Source organism: Camelus bactrianus, chromosome 16 (assembly GCF_048773025.1).
Source record: "Camelus bactrianus isolate YW-2024 breed Bactrian camel chromosome 16, ASM4877302v1, whole genome shotgun sequence".
NCBI classification, from domain to species: Eukaryota; Metazoa; Chordata; class Mammalia; order Artiodactyla; family Camelidae; genus Camelus; species Camelus bactrianus.
In genome coordinates, this window is record NC_133554.1 from 37,664,358 (window position 1) to 37,683,563 (window position 19,206).

Below are 19,206 nucleotides of genomic sequence, written 5' to 3' on the forward strand. Positions count from 1 at the left end.
GTTTATAAACATAGGAACACATACCCCTGAGAGTTGTTAACTTGGGTCTTGAGATATGAAGGAAGACCCTCCCTAAAAATTGAAGAAATGAAGCGGAGAAATGATGAGAGAAACAGGGCCCTGACCATTTCATTTGAGTTCTAGATAAAGACTCCCGAGATCAAATTAATTCAGTTGTGTGAGCCAATAAATTCCATTTTTTGATTAAGCTATATTAGGTCATATGTTGCTTACACTCAAAAGAATGCTAACCAATCTGAGTAGTCAAGATAAGGACCATCAGAAAGCCCTGAAGAACACAGTATCAGAATTAAAAATCAAAACAACCTGTATTAACTTTGGCCCAGTGTTCTATACTTGATGACTCCGGTGTACTACATATTAAGCTAAGATAAATATCCTTACCTCAGAGTTTTTAATCTTACTGGGAGAAAATAAGATAAAAATATGACAAGTTAAATGATTTTAAAATAAAAGAAAAACATTTCAAGACCAAAGAAAAGATATGAAGTAGTATGTAATCACCTGTCAAAGAAACCGTAGCAAAAAATACTTTTGTTAAGCTCAGATGAGGGAGAAATCAACAGAAACTGGAAAATCAGTGAAAACTACTGGCTGAAGTGGGCAGGAGGAATTTCAAACTCAACAAGAGGATGGAAAGAGGGCAAGAGGGAAAGAAATAGGTAACTAGAAGTGTTGAGGTGAGAGTCAGCTAGTTTAGCCGGAATGGAGGATTCATGGAGAGAAGCTTTAAGAGCTAAAGCTAGAAAAATAGAGAATAGCTAACTTGTGAAGGGACCAAAATTGTTCAACCAAGGGGCTCAGGCTTTCTCCAAGGAGCTTGGTACTTCTCAGAGTGTGCTCTGTAGAGCACCAGCATCAGAATCAACTGTGGACCTCAATAAAAATGCAGTTTCCCAGTCCTGGTCTCAGCCCAGACCTACTACATATGAATCTGTGTGATGGGGCCTGGAAATTTTCATTGTTTTAAACAACCTTATCATCTGATATTTATGTGCACTAACATTTCTGAATCACTGCTGTAGGTGTTATGGAGTTATTCAATCTTTTTTTTTTTTTAAAGAAAGGGGTGATATGATCACAAAAAGTGATGTATACAAGGTATGTGAAAGAGTTGGGGCTAGTGAAAAAGGTATTATGGTAGTCTAGGTATGGTCTAACAAGGATCTAAAATACTAGGGTAACAGTGAAAGTAAGTGACAGTGAAAGAAGAAACTAATTCAAGAATATGAAGAAAGGACCAACATGACCAAGGTCTGAAAGGACAGACTCTAATTAAAAGGACTTGCCATATGCCAAGGCTCTCTGAGACTACAAAGAATGTTGCTGTCATGAACGAAAACAGAGAGATCATGAGAGGCAGCCAATTTGGGGGAGAAATGAACTCCATTTTAGACAGACTGAATATGAGGTGATGACAGGACATTTGAAGGGAGAGTGTGTGGGTATACACATGAAACCACACGAAAGTATTTTCTGTCCCATAATGTTTACTAGATATTTTCTCAAGCCACTGTTGCAATTCTACACTTTGAGATGTTGGTTATATACAACCCTGTTACTACTATCTGATCAATACCCCAGATCTCCAAACTCATGTTGTCAAGTCAGTCTGCAGTACACATATAAAATTTTTAGAGAAGATTTTAATGTTCAATCTCAGGGAAAATGTCATTTTATCTTCTTTTGAATGATGCTAATATATCATTCAAAAGTACAGCAGGCATACAGAACAGACATAAGGTCAAAAGGCATTAAGCAGAAAACCCTCCCTGCCCTGGAGGCGGGGATTTGTTCTACAAAGCCTCCTGTTATGCCAGTGGCCAACTAGACAAGTTGGAGTTTTTGTTTTTTTTTCCCCTGTGACATGTGCTTTAGTTGCAGTGGAAAGGAAATGTGTCATCTGTGGTTAGTGGAAAGCTAGCTGTACATATCCTTTTTTTTTACTGCAGATTTACTTTTAAGTTCATACTCTCCAAGTCTATCCTGCTTTAAATTACTTGGAAGCTGTGCTTCAAGACAAGAAAAGAAGTGGCTTATTAAAATCAGGTTATAATAAGATTTTGAACAACCATTTTGTAAGGTAGGTCACATATATGTATGGCTTTTCTTCTGCTTTTTCACTTAACTTTGTACAGATTAGTGTTTGAGGAAGTGCTTTCAAACAGTACTTAAGAATCTTACTAACAAAGTAGCACTAGTAATTGAAATTGTATGCTGTTTTTTTCCATCTTAGTAAGTAAAACTCAGGAAGGAAACGGAAAGATTTTAACACTGTTTTAAATTAGGATTAAGAACGATTTGAGTTTAGATTGTACAGTGAATTGTAAAGTTTCATTTGTTATTTTAAAAAGTTTAAAAAATAAATTTCTCATTACCAATGCTTAAGCATTACAATTTTATTGAAAATGACCAGAGATAAAGAAAACTTTTGATAACATAACCTGGCCTCCATGGCATAAATTAGGGATGTAGAGACAGCTCTCTATTTTTAGGCATTTGTAAGGGTAAGAGAAAGTCTCATTTTGTTAACAGTTTGTTTATTTGGGGATGACAGTACATCTGGCTGAAGACAATCAACAGCGGGCCTATTATCTATCCCGTGGTAAGCACTGTTAAAATGTGTACGAACACTGTGATGCGTACCACATTGTTAATGAACTAATGTGACAAGAATAACCCGCTTTAAATTGTTTTAGCATCTAATGCAGAAGTCCAGTCTAGTATAAAAGGATCGAAATTACTTGCTAACCCAATTTAAAGTATTTCTCTTTGTGAAAGAATCATAAAGTATCCAAAGGTTTATGTCATTCAACTTAAAAATTGAAGCTAGACACTATTACGTAGACGTCAGTGTACAGTCTTTTTAACTATCATTAAAGGTCATAATCTAAAAAATAATCTTTAAAAAAGTAATCCTATTTCTCAAACACAAAATAAAGGTCTTTTTCCTCCCTGTTATCAATATGAAATATTACTTCACAGGTTTGTTTCCAGTTAGCATTGTTTATTATATGCTACTTTTATTTGTATAACAACATACCACATTTGTTATTCTCAATTTCAGTATACCAATAGTATACAAATATTATCCAATGACAATATAACAACTATTTCTTAAAAAAAACCTTGAAACTCAAAGAAACATGACTAGCAGTAGCATCTGTGTCACCTGGGAGTGGGTTAGAAATGCAGAATCTCAAATCCCTCCTAGACCTACAGAATCAAACTCTGCATTAAAAAAAAAAAGGCCCCACATTCAACTCTGAGAAGAACTTTCTGTGACATAAATAAAGTTCTTAAATAGGCAGTTTTATTCAGAAACTCTCAGGAGAATAATCTAGCTTCTGTTTCTACTTCCTTATTCAAATAAATGCTAACAATAAAATACTCTTACAAAAGTAGCACAAACTGGAATATTACAAGAGAGAATCCTGTAACGGTGATAAAACTTTCTTGCTGGTCTACCAGTACCTGGAACAGATATACCCATTGTATTTAAACTAAATCTTCAATCATACGGTGGGTAATGAAAATCAGGAACAGGCTTGTTTCCTTTGTGGACTGGCTTCTAGGGACCTCAGAGCCAACACTGAAATTCAATTCCTTCATTTATATACTGAGACTTGAGATCTGCTTTGAAGTCCCATTTTAGCCTAAATCCCCATGATCCTGATGCTGTTTTTCTTTCTATCTGATTGCATAATTTATTTTTAAAAATTATGTCAAAATATTCATAGAAAATAATGATGAAAAAAGTCAATCATTCTTTTTGTTTGGTTCTTTTGGGGGGGGGGGTGTTATTTATTTATTTATTTGATAGATACCACTGAGCCATACCTTCCCCTCGAAAAGTAAATCACTTTTGTTGGACTTTTGAGGTTATTCAAAAGAAATCTGCCTCTTTTTCCTTGTCATGACAGACATTTAGGTTGAGAAAAGTGGCATGCTTTTGCTTGCAGAAAACCACAGTAAGTCAGGGAATAGAGAGGTGAAAAGAGAGACCCACAACCATAAAACAGCTTTCACAATATTGAGAATATATTTCTAAGTACCAGCTTTATTCTAAGCTTCAAGATAAACACCAAAGAAGAAAAAAGAACACCTTGAATTCCTATCTGAAGTCTGTTTTCTTTTGGTGCTACCATACTTCCCCTTTCCTGACTATCCCTCCAAAAATTTTTTTTTTGCATTTTCTTTTCATACATGAAGCAAAATGTCACATTTCTTCGTTACTATAACGATTGGTGACACATTTGTTAGAGGGTGGGGAGTTTCTGCAAAGAGTTTCCTTAAATGGTCAGGAACTAAAAAAGGAGGAATCAAAGTAAAAGCAGAAGCATCTGACTCAAAACTAAAGTCCAGAACGCTCAAGGGGAAGAAAACCATAAAGCCATGGTATTCAGTTTACAATGATTAGTAGTTATTTGTAATGCTATCTTTTAGCATTTAAAAGAATAATATAAGTTAAATTGTTTCTTTATAATGTAGCTTAATAGAAAAAAAAATCGGTTCAGAAGGAACTCAAGCAGGATAGCAAATGTCAGGCATGAGTTTGTAGCTTATTTGTAACATATCAGCTGTCTATCTTTTACTACAATTACCCAAACTAGGAACCATTGTTCTCTCACAAGTTAACAAATTATATTGCTATCCCAACAGATTACCAGTACACTCAAGGACATGGAACACACAGGAAATTACCTGCACCTTGCCTTTCTGATGACAACAGTTTTTTCTTTGTCTCCCGGAACAAAAGCAAACTACACACATCTGTGGACTAATAATACTGTTGTCTGGGATCCAGATATTCAAAATAAGACAGGCAGAAGCCAAAATGAAAACATTAACACAAACCCTACAACTTCTGAAGTAGATAAAAAAGGTAATTCTACAAACATGCCTGAAATAGCAACATCATCTCACATGATGTCTTTAACTCCTAAAACTGAACTGGAGCTTTATATATCTTCTGTTGTCAGGAAGAGTTCTCCAACAGCCCAGAGCATTGAAAACACAAGCAAAAATCACAGTAAAATTTTCAAAAAAGATGCTTGTGAGGAAAACAACAACAAAATGGCCATGCTAGTTTGCTTAATTATAATCGCAGTGCTTTTTCTTATCTGTACCATTTTATTTTTATCAACTGTGGTTCTGGCAAACAAAGTCTCATCTCTCCGACGTTCAAAACAAGTAGGCAAGCGTCAGCCTAGAAGCAATGGCGATTTCCTGGCAAGCAGCGGTCTATGGTCTGCTGAATCAGACACTTGGAAAAGAGCAAAACAGCTCACAGGGCCCAACCTAATGATGCAATCTACTGGCGTGCTCACAGCTACAAGGGCAAGAAAAGATGGAGAAGGAACTGAACAACTCACCAACTAACGGATGCTTTAATGAAGAAAAATGCAAAGTGGCAATGAGAAAGTTTCGGGAGTCAAAATGAAGTCAGTTTGATACTTAAAGCCAGTGTGTTGCTCTGATGGTCTAAAACTTGACATGGCAGGCCTTGCAATTTAGAATCAAGCAGGTGAGAAGGGGAGAAGTATGCCTGATTACTCAGTTACTTAAACTGCACTTTTGTTCTGACACTGACTATTTTAAAAAGCTAAAAAATAAAACAAGCATTTGAGGAAAGTTTTAAAGATGAGGTGAAGGAATTAATAGAGGTAGAAAGGAACAATTAAATAAAGATTTCCTGTCCAGCAACAGTAGTTAGATGATCTTTGTCTAAATGTAATTAAATTTTGAAGAGTTTCAGTGTGCCATGAGAGGCAAATATATGCTTTAACATCTAATAGAAGTCACCTTCCTAATGCGTAGAGTTGAACTGTATAGTTAAATGGTACTTTCTTTGCTGAATGTGACAGAATCCATGCCAGCTCATATATCAGCACAGCTAATTGTTATGCTAGATGTTTTCATCTTTACATACGGTACACATAAGAAAGTGTTGTTCTACTATAAATATTTAATTACAACCTTTGATTTTGTATAATAAATTAAGACTCATTAGAATAAAAATTACTACGTATATTTGCATTCACTTTATTACCTTAGGGCTCACACTACAAAGATCAGAAAGAAATACAGCACAACTGAAACGGATGAGATTTACAGTCACAAGAGAAGGCCAGTGTAAATGTAAAGCATATCTAAGTGTAACATCACTCTGTAAGTATTGCTTATTGGATTATTTATCGCAAATATCCAAAGGTTGATCAACTTCTCGACTTCAAGAATGCCAAGTGGCCTAATAAATGACCAGTTTTATTTTTTTACTATCAATATGACATAAGCAAAGATGTGTGTGTGTTTGTTCTAATTTCAGGTTAATTGTTTAACCCTTAAAGAAACTGGGTTCAAGAAAAACAATGACTTACATTTAAGTCCAGACTTAAATCTTCAATATATTACAAAAATTGGTTTGAGAGACTTTCCAACTGTCCACTGAAACTGACACAGGGCACACTTAAAGATCAGGCCACATTAAACAAAACAAAACAAAACTCATCCCTTATTGGGGCATTTATTTGGGGCAAAATGCTAGCCATTTAAGAAAAGATTTTATATATATTTTCCAAGTATGACCACAACCTTATCCTCTCTTCTAGGTGAGTGACTCTCGTCCTGTGAATCAGATTTACCCGAAGAGTTTAAATCCACCAATGCCTAATTCACACCCCTCCTAATTTAATTAGAATGGGGTGAGCTACAGGCATTGATAATTTTTGCATAATTTCCTAGGTCATACTACTCTTGGATACCAAATTCAATTCTTAAAAGCTCCATGGCTCCAAAGATCTAGGTTACATTTTTTTTTAAGGTTGCATCTTAAAATGATGATAGGGGAGAAAAAAAAAAGCATCAATCTTATTATCAATTTATTACCAATTTATAAAAAATCCATTTTCTAAGCAATAAATCATAAACATACTATTCCAGACAACGGTAAATATCAACAAAGAAAAAAAGAAAGCAAGAGAGTACTCATGCCAGTCGTGGTGACATCTTTTGAGGGATAAAAAGGACCACACTTGAAATTAAACTGGGCAGAGCTCCCATTCTGTGCAAATTAAAAATCTGGGATTGTGTACTAGAATAAATAGTGATAACACATAGGAGTCCTTGAACCAAGTGTCATATATAAATACTGGTCAGAGGAAACAAATTAGTGTCTTTTTTTTTAAATAAGAAATTAACTAGGCAACTACTTCCTATTCAACATACAGGTAAAAGATTTTCTCACAAAACAGAAAGCTCCTACTGCAGGAATACTTAAAATTCATCACTATCTGAGCTATTAAACACACAACCTCAGAATGACAACATCCAATAGTAGCTCATGAATAAACAGAAGTGGTTCCTTTCCAGACTTGACCAGTGTTTAAAGATGACAGGTTAAGATATGTTTTGAATTCAAATTTTAAGTTATTTTTGAACAAAGACACTTTTGTTTTCTACTCTTGGGTGACATGGTTCGCATGATTAATTCAGGGATTTAAAAACAGTGAATCAAAAAATTATACCATATTGATTATATTCTGCTTTAGAGCAGAAGTCACCTAAAAAAGAAAAAAAAAATCTATTCTTTTTGTACCAAATCATAAGTACCTTGAAGTTAAGAACTAGGTCTTAATAATCTGTGTTCCTCTGCAGTGACCGGGGGGAAGCAGAGCATGGTTTAATAATTACTGTAGCCACTATAACAGGTGTCATGTTAGGCACTTTACATTTATTTAATCCCATAATACATTTATAAATTAAGAATTATGATCTCCATTTTTCAGATGAGGAAAGAGGCCAGAAGGTGACTTGCCCAAAGAAGTTTGTATTCAGACTGACCCATACTCTTCTCAAAACATACTTTGCTTAGTTAACTTATTTAAAAGATGATTCCCATTTTGCTTTTGACCTGAGAGTTAACTGTTCTGTGAGTAGTCAAAGAGCTGTGGACTTAAAACTCAAAAATCATTTGGTAAAGTATTTGGTGAAAAATTAATTATACTTATACCTGGGCTTAGCCTAAATTATGTATGAAGAAACAAAATTAACATTTACTGGCTATCTACTGTGTGTAAGGCATTTATACATGTTATTCTACTTAATCCTCACAAAACTTAGTAATAAAAATATTCCTCCAGAATATTTGACTCAGAAGTGCAACGCTTGCCTAAGGTCATACAAGTAAACAAGACACATCATTTACCTCTTATGAAAAGAAATCTCACTATGGGTAATAACAGAACTGGCAGTTTTTCCTTATAACATACAATTTTCTCTCCAAGGTTCTATTTTAAACACTTAAACTATACAATCACATTACTAGAGAGTCTCAAATGTTTACCTATAAGTGCTAATTAAAAGTACTCAAATCATGTAGCTCCAAACTGTGTTTCAAAATAAGTTCTGTTAAAGTAGTACATTTCTTAGTCATTTTGTGGCTTATTGCACTTCCGGAACCAACTACAGATAAACTTCCTCTTTTTCTACAGAAACCATCTCGGTTTGCTAGAGGACCATTTATAATCTGAATTAAACCACTCCTTTTGCTTTCTTAGCCAAATCACCAAAATGTCCAGTTAGAGCAAGAATTTAGCATTCTGCAAAAGAAGTTAAAGCTGAGGTAAGAAACTTTTCACATAGGCAATCTGGTTTAATCTTTGCTTTATGTAAAATTTATTTTTAAAACCAAAATGTCGTTATTATTTGAGACTTGAAGTATGACAGTCTACAGATGTGTATAGCAGGTATTGTGGTTTTATCACATGGAATTTTAAAAATTCAGTGTTGAGTTTGCCTTGGAGAAAAATTTTCACTTAGGTTAATATAATAAGCCCTTTAAAGTTTATTTAATCATTATGTTTGTTAACCTTTGTTCTGTAACCAAAAGAAATAAACTATAGCCATGGCAGATGAAGCTTTATTTCTAAGGCTTGGAAATAAAACTAGAATCCATGGGATATGGCTGCATTTACAACCCCAAAACACTGATTATTAAAAATTCTGATTTGCTTTCTATAAAATTTTCCTGTATATAGCATAATCCATAGATTTACATTATTTTCATTTTTAAATTTTCTTTAGTTTCCATAGTAAGAATGGTCACTTTCACTTAATTAAAATAAGAAAAAAGGAAATCAAAGGTGATTGGATGAGATACTCATTATCATTATATATGCTTTATTTTTTACAAATAGAAATTTAAATTTAAGTAATAATGACATGAAAATATTATCCAACATTCTAAAGCTAAGACAAAACTACTATGATAAAATATGTGTACATATACTTATACCATCCATATATTTGTCACGTATTTGAGCCTTTAGTAAACAGTTTGGGAAAAGAACACCCACAGAATAGAAAGTTGTTAATATGGAGAAAAGATGGTTATTCTGTGAGTAAACTGGGCAACTATAAAGTGAATATCCTCCAAAATAAACGATGACAAAGAATTTACATAGATATGTAATATCACAGAATAATAAATTCATAATGGGTGACAGCCTACTTCAATATTTCATTAAGTACTTATGACTCTCCCTTACAGCAGTCTACTTTGGATTTCTTCTAAGTAACTATTACAGAAGTTAAAAGATAAAGATTCTTATCCTTTTATTGGACAAGATGTATCTATATATTTTTAAAGGGTCAGCCCCAAATGTAGAGTTTAACAGTGCTTGTGTTTTTCAACTAACTCCTATGTAATTCTACTTTGAAGGAAATTATGAATTCTGAATAAGTCTGAATTTGTTAAATATAAATTTGATGCCTCTCAGTGTCCAATCTTTAAATATCACCTCAAATATGACAGCTTATAGACTAACCATTGAAAACTTCCATAACCGTTTTCAGTCACAGGACTAAAATGGTTTTCTGGTAGTTCTTTTCCAAACTTTTATACAAGACTACCTCCAAAAGTTACCTACGTATCTGTGCCCAGAGAGTTCACATCTCCCCTCCTCTTTAAGCATTATTTTTTTTTTCCTCCTTTCTCAGTTTTATTAGATAGAATTATTATAGTTCGACTGCACATACACATTATATTGCATGCAAATACATATATACAGTATACTGCACTTTTCTTTAGTTTACATATATGTACTAATTCTTGTTTCTAAGAACAGATTAGATATTTAGCTTTTTAAACTTACATAGTTATCAAAGGAATAAAGCCAACTACAAAATAAGAATCAACAGAATTCGGTAATCCAATCATAAAGGACAGTCAAATGTGCTTACACATATGCAAGAAATCAAAATAATAATTAGTTCATTTGTATTCTTATTTCATAATTTTACTATGAATGTAATAGAAGGAAAAAGCTCCGATACAAGATTGACTGGTTTCTGTGTCAGTGCACTATTCAGATCTGTGATACTCTGGCAAGTTACCCTATTTCTCTGTGCCTCAGTTTTATTTGTAAGATGATGATAACATCACCCTGCTCATTAAAACGGGTAGTGCCTAGCATTGGTGTGTACTTGGTAAATGGTAGCTATTATTATCAAAAAAAGATGGTCATCAAATAATTCCTATCATAGTTCAAAGTTAATTTCCTTTTCTGCTCTTCCTCAAGATACGGAATTGCTGTTTTCTTCCTTTCCTAGTTTCATAACTTTATTAGCTGGAGATGCAGTACCACTAAATTTTAATCTACCGTATCTGTATTGTAACAGTATATCAAAGTAACTGAAATTCAGATGCTACTTTTGATACTGCTACCTACACTTGCCTTGTCGAGGATATGCTCTCCAAATCTCCTTGATTCCCTTTAAAAGACAATGACATCTTATCATATCCAACTTAACAGCGTTACTAAATGCTAAACTTTTTACGTACTTACGAATTATGTCTATGAGAACATGTCTAATACATGGGCACTCCTGCTTCACTATAACTGCCTTTAAAATGTCTAGTTAAAACAGCTGATATTTTTCTTCTTCTCTTTAAAAATTCTTCAATATTCAGGAAAAACAGAGGACCAAAATCACAGACTTAAATCTCAAAGTCCCAACCTAAAATAAGGAGCAAAATACTGTTGTACAAAGGTAGACAAATTCAGAGTTTGCCTGAGCAGCAGACTAAGGGATTTCTAGAAAAACACTGCATAGATTGTGCATAGATTCTTTAGAGTAATTAACAAGTACGCTGCTGGATAGTGCCAGGAACAGAGAGAGAGAGAGAGAGAATGAGAATGAATATGAATCTTAAAGATACTTATAGCAGATACGAGAGCCTGAAATGAAAGATAAGTGACTTTGACAAGATGGGTGATTTAAGTCCTCCATTTTGGGAAGATCTCTCCTCTTTGCTGGCTCCCCACATCCACAAAGACAGAGAATACCATTTTGTGGCTCCTTCTTTCATCTACTTCTGCCTTCTCCCCCAACTTCTAATTGCGTCCACTTTAATCTTTTACCCTAACTTCTTGCTAAATATAATCACTATTTGTTCTTCAGTTTTTTAACTTTTCTTCTTTTCCTTCTCTAATCAGTTTACATTCCACTTTTCCATGTATTTGCTGCTTACTATAAGTTTTGCTTTATTTTTTCTTCTGTGTTTTTTTTCTCCCTTTGCATTCCCTTTTCATTTCATCTTATCTGACATCTTCTCCTCCTTTTTACTTACTCCACTGCCCCGTATGGTTCTTTCTACCTTCTTTTCCTGCAGAAATAATATTGGCACTTCAGGTACACATGGTTTTTATATACTTAAAGTACATGTTAAATAGCTTTCTGCACTGGTAATAACACTGGCCTCACTGTCTCTGAACTAGAAAAAAATTCAGATTCTTCATTATTATACCCCCTATTTATTCTTTTAAATCTGGTTCCTTTTTTGTGGACTATTCTGAATTGCTGTAGAAGAATTCTAAGACAAAGTCTAGTATTTTGATGTAACAGACACTAAGAGGGTAGACAGCTAACTGAGGAGTTGGAGAAAGGAGTGGGATAGGTAAAAAATAGAATTCGGTTTTAATACTGCTGCAACCCTTAAATGACAAGTGGAAAATCTTACACAGTGAAGGTCCTGTGATGTTCCTATTAACAAAAGAAGCTATGAACCTATCAAAATTGATCTTACAAACTAAACTGGGTTTATAATTATGTTCCTGTTTGGGCTCTTTCCTTCTCTAATGCCTTTTTCAGCTAACTGAAAAAAGGAACCGTGTGGGTTTTTTAAAAAAAATTAAGCAAACTCACAAAAGAAGAAACATTTTTTGCTGAAGACAATTCATGGCCTATATTTTCTGTTGCTATGGATGACATTTTTAAAAACTAAAATGAAACTCTGAAGAATAACACTTTCTAATGAGGCTTTTTTGTGGGGGGGAGTAAGAATAGTAGGGAGGAACTGCATAGATGATAACTATCTAGCGATGATTCAAGTCCCCGTATTTATGTCAAAAGTTTCAAATTTTTCCCCACTAAACCTTTTGGAAAATGGATATAAAGCGTAATTTAGTAACTTAGATTTCATCTTCTCCGTTTACATTCTGGTGAAAGTATTAAAAAGTACTAAAAAGGCGAAATGGTAAAGAACCTAGAAGTCCAATACAGGTTAAATGTTTACTGAGCTCCTAACACATACAGCACTCTGCTGTAAAGGAATCAAAATATAAAAACACGAGGCAGCTGAAAATAAGAAAGAGCGTATGCTTTGGAATCAGATGGCCTTGGGTATAAATTCCCAATCTGTCACTAACAGGGATACAACATTTGGCATATTGCTTAATGTATTTGAATTTGTCTCTTTATCTGTAAATCAAGGATTCCTCCATCTTCTTCATAGAATCATTTAAAGGCTAAATAAAATGAAGTATGTAAAACACCTGAGATGGTATAGTACATAGTATGTTCAAGATAAGGATTTTTCCTTTTTCCTTCACATTTCTTTGTAATCTTATTTGAGGGGGTGGGGATAATAAAAAGAAAGTGTGAAAAGTTAAGTAATAAAAAATAAACACAATTATTTAAGAGAAAAGAAATGTGAGGAACATACATGAAGAATTCTCTAAGAAACCATAAAGACAACAAGAACGAGGCGGATCCAGGGAATGGCCGAGCTCGTTCAGCTGTGATCAGTCACAGAGAATCTGGTTTCAGAAGGGAAATCTGAGCTGAGGTCTGACAGATGAGGACAGGTTAAATTAGGCAGCCAGAAGGTGAAAGAGGCTGGGTTTGGATAAAAGAGAACACACTGTGAGATGGCGAAAAATAGCATAATTAAAAGTGTCTGTTTAGGGGGAAAAAAGTGTGTGTTTAGGAAGTATGTAAGATGGGGAAGAGGCTGAATAAGAAGTTTCAGTCATGAGACATGCGTCTAGACTGGTAAACTCAAGACAGAAGGAAGAAAACTCAGTTTGGAATTTTTATCTTGACAGCAATGGGGAACCCTAGAGGAAAGGGAACAGTAATCTGATCATACATGGTTGTAAGAAGATTAATTCATCAGCAGTGTGCAGGAAAGTTTAAAGCAGAAATATTTTAAAATTTAGGCTTGAAGTATTAGAAAACAAAGAGGAAGAGACTGTACAGGAAAAAAAATCACATGTCTTTTCTCCTACTAAAATAAGGTAATCTGTCATCACTGTGTACCAAATGGTAGAGAAATGAGCAGTGAGAATTACTCAAATATGCTGAAAAGTCTATTTATTTGCAAAACTTGAAGGAATTCCTCTTCTCCATTTATTGTACCTTGCAAAGACCATCAAATCTCTCTCAGATTGGCCTAAAAATCACACAAAAACTATAGTTTTGAATCATATATTCCAGGATGTAACACCTTGAGATTTTCCTTTCCTTAATGTTAACAAATAACTAAATAGTTAACATTGTGTTTAATGATGTACAAAACAAGTAGTATACACAGAGCTGAAAACTGTCTTCACTTAAGAGATAAGGCATTTGACAATAGGAGAAATTAAGTGACTAGTTCTCAGGTTAGCTAGGTAGTTAGGTGGCAGAAATATAACTGGAACTTAAAACCCTTCAAGTTTTAGCATCTGCCCCATCCCACAAAACACTCCACCCACCAAACTTACACCCATACCTTCTTTTCCTATGTCCATTTGTTGTTCCCCTGGCTGAAAAATTTCATTTGCTTAATTCCTACAAACCTTTCAAGATTCAGTTCAAGTTTTACTTCTCTGAGAAAACTTCCCTGAAGCCCTCCCACACTAGGTTAGTTCCTCTGTGCATCTCCTGCATAGCTTTGTGATAAAACTTAGCAAATTATTGTATTTACTTATTTTCTGTTTGCTTCTATCACTAGAAATGAAAAAAAAAATTTTTTTTGGTATCTTCTAAACCAGAACAGGACCTGATACAAAGATGTTGTTTATAATAAATAAATAAACAAAAGCAGCAGCAGGACTACTTACTAACTGGATAGGACTGACTCAACCAGAGTCAAAGACCGCTTCAGGATTCTGAGCCTAGGACTATAAGTTGAACTGAATCCTTTAAAAATATGAGATCCTAATATAAAGACACTGTTCTAGACACTGATGCCGCTGCAAAGATTACTTAATACAATGGACTCTGTGCATGAGAAACTCACAAAGGTAGTATCATTAACAAAAATAGAGGAGTTGGGAAAGGAGTCATTTTGAGATGAAGATAAATTATGTTTTAAGTATGTTGAATTTTGCTAATAGTGGGATATATACATGGAAATATCCACAAAGAAGTCATACAAATGGAACAAGAATTAAGGAAATTAAGGCTGGATACACAAGTTTGGGAGCTGTAGTGTAAAGGTGAGCGCTAAAACCTCACAGATTCAGGATTAAGAAAAGTAGTTAAGAGTGAGGACTGAGTACGTATCAAGTACCATATTTAGAAGGCAAGAGAAAAACAGGAGCTAGTGAGATTAACATGAAGGAAGATGATCAAGAGAGGAAAAAAAAAAAAAAAGAAGAAAAGACCACTTGATTAGGTAACAGATAGTTACTGGTATCCTTCAAGGCAGCAGGATCAAAGTATTTCTAGCAATAGAAGGAGGGTAAAGTAGAGCACATGAGGTACCAGCATACAGAGCCTATGCATTTGAGAAGCACGGCTGTGAGATGAAGACCTGTAATGTAATAAAGCTACAAGGGCAGCAGGGCCAAGTACTGACCTTATGAAAGAATTAAGAGAGATCACTGCCTATGTGGTCCAAATGTTACATAATAAGTTAGAGTATATTTAAAAGTTGCTCACATTAGCCTATAGTAGATCAAGCCTAACTAAAGTAGGAATGATATATACTTATCAAGTAACTACCTCCTTTATGCTAAACACTAAATGATACCTTATTGTCTTTCTTTTTTTTTTATTGTAAAACCACTGGTAAAGAGGAAACATTCTGAAATGGATGCCAAATATTTCATCTTAATTTTGTTTTGTGGACACCTGAACAATGTATTTTTCTCGGAGACAGAGGCGAATACAACAGAGAAGGAACAACAGTCTACTTTATTTAGATCATCAATGCCATATGTCTCCACTAATTCTCAAGGTACAACAGAGAATCCTTTGGGTCAACGAACGCAATTCAACAACCTTTCCTCTGGACAACCAATATCAACTGCTAAAGCTGCTGCTGGACAACCAACGCCAGCTGCCTATGCCTCTTCTGAGAAACCAGCAGCATCCACTTCTGCTGGACAACCGCTTGCCCATAATGTCACCAGAAAACCAATACCAATGGCCAACGCCTCCTTCCCAGGAACAGCCATACCTGTGTTCACCTCTGCCAGACAACTATCATCATCTGACCATACTTCTACCAGACAACCACCACCATTTGACTATACTCCCCCTCAACAACCATCATCTATGCACACTTCTAGAAAATTAACACCAACGACTGCTCATAATCTAGCCACAAAACCAAAACGAGCTATCAGAAGTACACCAGGATTCATCCTAGAAACTATCAGTAACAAAATTACCCCAAAGAGTACCAATTCTAATTCAATAGCTGCCATATTAATTGGTGTAATTATGACTTCTATGTTGGTAGCTATAATCATGATTGTATTATGGAAATGCTTGCGAAAACCAGTGTCAAACGACCAAAATTGGGCAGGTAGGTCTCCATTTGCTGATGGTGAAACCCCTGATATGTGTTTGGATGACATCAGAGAAAATGAAGTATCTACAAAACGTACATCAATTATTTCACTTATGGCCTGGAAACCAAGCAAAAGCACGCTTTTAGCAGATGATTTAGAAATTAAGTTGTTTGAATCAAGTGAGAACATTGACGATTCCAAAAACCCCAAAACAGAGAAAATAAAAGATCAAGCAAATGGTACATCAGAGGATAGTGCTGATGGATCAACAGATGGCACTGCAGTTTCTTCTTCAGATGATGTAGATCTGCCTCCACCGCCTCCTCCCCTTCCTGATTTGGAAGGGCAGGAGAGTAACCAATCTGACAATCTCACAATGACAACTGTATCTCCTCTTCCAAGTGATTCTACCAATTTCCCACCACCTCTGGACTGTCTCCATCAAGTCTGTGAAGATCATAACTCTGAGGTCAAACAGTCATTTCCACCTCCCCCTGACTCACCTAACTTGCCCCTGCCATCAGCAGATTTTGTGAAAAACCAGGAAGATTCCAACGAGATCCAGTGTCAGGAGTTTCCTACTCCTCCTGACTCTGATCAGGATCTCAATGAATCCCTGCCACCTCCATCTGCAGAACTGTTATAAATATTACAACTTTCTTTTCAGCTGATTTTCCATTCTTCTCCAAGGACTTTATCTTTTGTTTTTCTTCACGTGATGAACTATATTAAATGGCACCTGGTAGCCAATTTTGATTTTTATTCAGGAACTACCTGAAATCTGCTCAAAGCCCATATGCGTAAGCAGAATTTTTAAAAATTATGTAACAGTGATCTATTGACTGGCTATAGGACCTAACTTTTAAGTATAGTACATTTACATATGTGGATGGTATGTGTATCAATATGGTATGTATTATCAATAACTAAACCATTTTGGAAATAAGCAATCTACATATACTTATTATTACCCAAAAGATTTTTTTTCCCTGAAAAGCTGTGAATAAATAAAATTTTATTTTTCCACTTCAAAGTTTGAGGGGGGAGGTGAGAATTTAAATACACACTTCAAGTTCTAAACAAAACTCTTAAGTTTTAAATTAATATCTCAGATATTAAATATTCCAAGTTTGTGGGGGTGAGAGGTTAAAATGCCTGTTTGAGAACAGAGAAATTTCCTTTTAGCTCTCACTGGAAACAATTAGGGTAAAACAAACATATTAAAACAACAAATTGAGGGGGTTGGAGATATTTACTCTGAAAAAAATATGACCATGCACCATAAAATGCAGACATTTTCCTATCTTGTTGGAGGAGCACACATTTTAAAACTAGCCTCTTTAAAAAGTTTCTTTTCTATATGTCTCAAGCTCCCAAACAAAATGAAATCTTACGAAAGTTTTAAAAAAAATACACCTGTATGGCTTCATTCCAACTTCTGATGACTTTTTCAGAAAAAAACAATTATATCAACATACAGATGGCTCTCAACTTTCACTAAACTCATGCTTTCTCATATATAAAAACTCTTAAACTACCGTTCTTATGCAGAATTTCATCTTTTATTCATTACCTGACAAATGATAAATCTGAGTAATCAGAGCAGGGGTGGACCCAATCATTGACAAAGTTAACATGGAGAGAGCTCATTGGCTCACACGGGTGGAGATGCCAGCCTGTGCCTACAGAAGGACTTCTTTGCCCTCCTTACCCCTTCCCAAACTCCTGGGGGAAACAGTCCCTTAGAATGAAACGTGGTGGCCTTAGTGGTAACCTATCCTTGAAGAACCTCTCACAGTTTTGGTTTTGTCAGAATAAAATTCAGTATTTATCTGCAGCACTGGTATTCAAGAAACTAACAAAGCTCCATCTTAATAAAAACTAGCAGACTTTTGGACATTAAAATTTTTATATATAATGTTTCTCTTTAAATCTTTAAAGAAATCCCTTACTGACTATTAAAACTTATCTGCAGAAACACTTCCTTGAGCTTATTTTTCCTGAATAAGCATGATGTTTGTCAAACTATGTTGGTTTTCTTCTGTCTTCCACATTAAAATGTTTTTTCATATGTTTTTCAAATTTAGCACTTTTAAGGTTAATTTATCCAACAACAATTAGTAATTTAAGAATTTCCTATTTTTTTTTAATTTTAAGTATTGTAATTAGGGTAAGTAAGATATAAAGTTTTTATATTTGGTCAAGACTTAGACATGCCTTCAATCATAACTTTTCTTTTTTCACATGTAAGATTGTTACCTAGCAGGCTCTTTTCACACTTTCACTCCTCTTTTCCATCACTTTCTTTCTTGACCTCTTGAAGGAGGAATATTAGGAAATACAGGGAAATACCAATCCTCATAGATAAATAAGGAGCTGTGACCTGGTCATAGTCTTGTCTGATTTCTTCGAACACTACACAGGCAGTTTTCTGCCTTCTGTTCTTTGTGCCACAGAAGAACAGGCTACTGTCAACAGCTGGTTTTTGTTTTTAAGAAATTCTCTGCCAGGGGGAAAATAATTCCTATTTACTTCATGTAATTTTTCCTCACTGAGGTCAGTGGGAGTTGAGTAGCCAAACAGTGGCAATCCTTGCCTAATCAGCAGAAAGAAATGCAAGCTAATAAAAGAAACACAGGAGAAAAGAAAATGCTGGAACAAAGAAAAACCTACAGAAAAGATTAAGGAAGCAGGATTCAGAAGACCAAGTATTTTTCAGAATATGGCAAAAGGACAAGGCACAGGGGAATAAAAAGTAGACTGGACTACATACCAGCGGTGCTTTTACCAGATAAGTATTAACCAGATTCAGAAACAACACTCAAGACCATCTAGTTCAACTTCTTTTATTTGTTAATTGCTGAGAAAACAGGCCCAGAGAGAGTAAATGACTTGCTTAGAAGTGGTTCGGAAAGCCGAGTTTGTTCCCTGACTCTTGGTTCAGCATTCTTTACTAACATAGGACCAAAGAGCACCTACTTTATGTACTGCAACAGACATGTATCACATATATATTCCATTTGGTGTTGGTGGTGGGCAACACAAAGAGCCAGATGAGGGTGACTCTAATTGTTGTTATTCTGAACAAAAAGTAAAGCAGCAAAATATATGGGCACCT

The 19,206-nt window shown here is 34.9% G+C and overlaps 3 protein-coding genes across 12 annotated transcripts in view; 2 read left to right on the forward strand and 1 right to left on the reverse strand.

The window, feature by feature from the left end:
- NF1 (neurofibromin 1) overlaps nucleotides 1-19,206 on the reverse strand; it is a 225,348-nt gene that overhangs the window by 40,336 nt on the left and 165,806 nt on the right. The window lies entirely within an intron of this gene.
- Nucleotides 1,867-6,054, forward strand: EVI2A (ecotropic viral integration site 2A). Its single transcript, XM_074343091.1, has 2 exons — nucleotides 1,867-2,104; nucleotides 4,684-6,054. The coding sequence occupies exon 2, from the start codon at nucleotides 4,705-4,707 to the stop codon at nucleotides 5,401-5,403; it is 699 nt and encodes a 232-aa protein (XP_074199192.1). The 5' UTR covers nucleotides 1,867-2,104; nucleotides 4,684-4,704; the 3' UTR covers nucleotides 5,404-6,054.
- On the forward strand, nucleotides 6,768-17,114 carry EVI2B (ecotropic viral integration site 2B). The gene is made up of 2 exons (XM_010958304.3): nucleotides 6,768-8,644; nucleotides 15,367-17,114. The coding sequence occupies exon 2, from the start codon at nucleotides 15,382-15,384 to the stop codon at nucleotides 16,732-16,734; it is 1,353 nt and encodes a 450-aa protein (XP_010956606.1). The 5' UTR covers nucleotides 6,768-8,644; nucleotides 15,367-15,381; the 3' UTR covers nucleotides 16,735-17,114.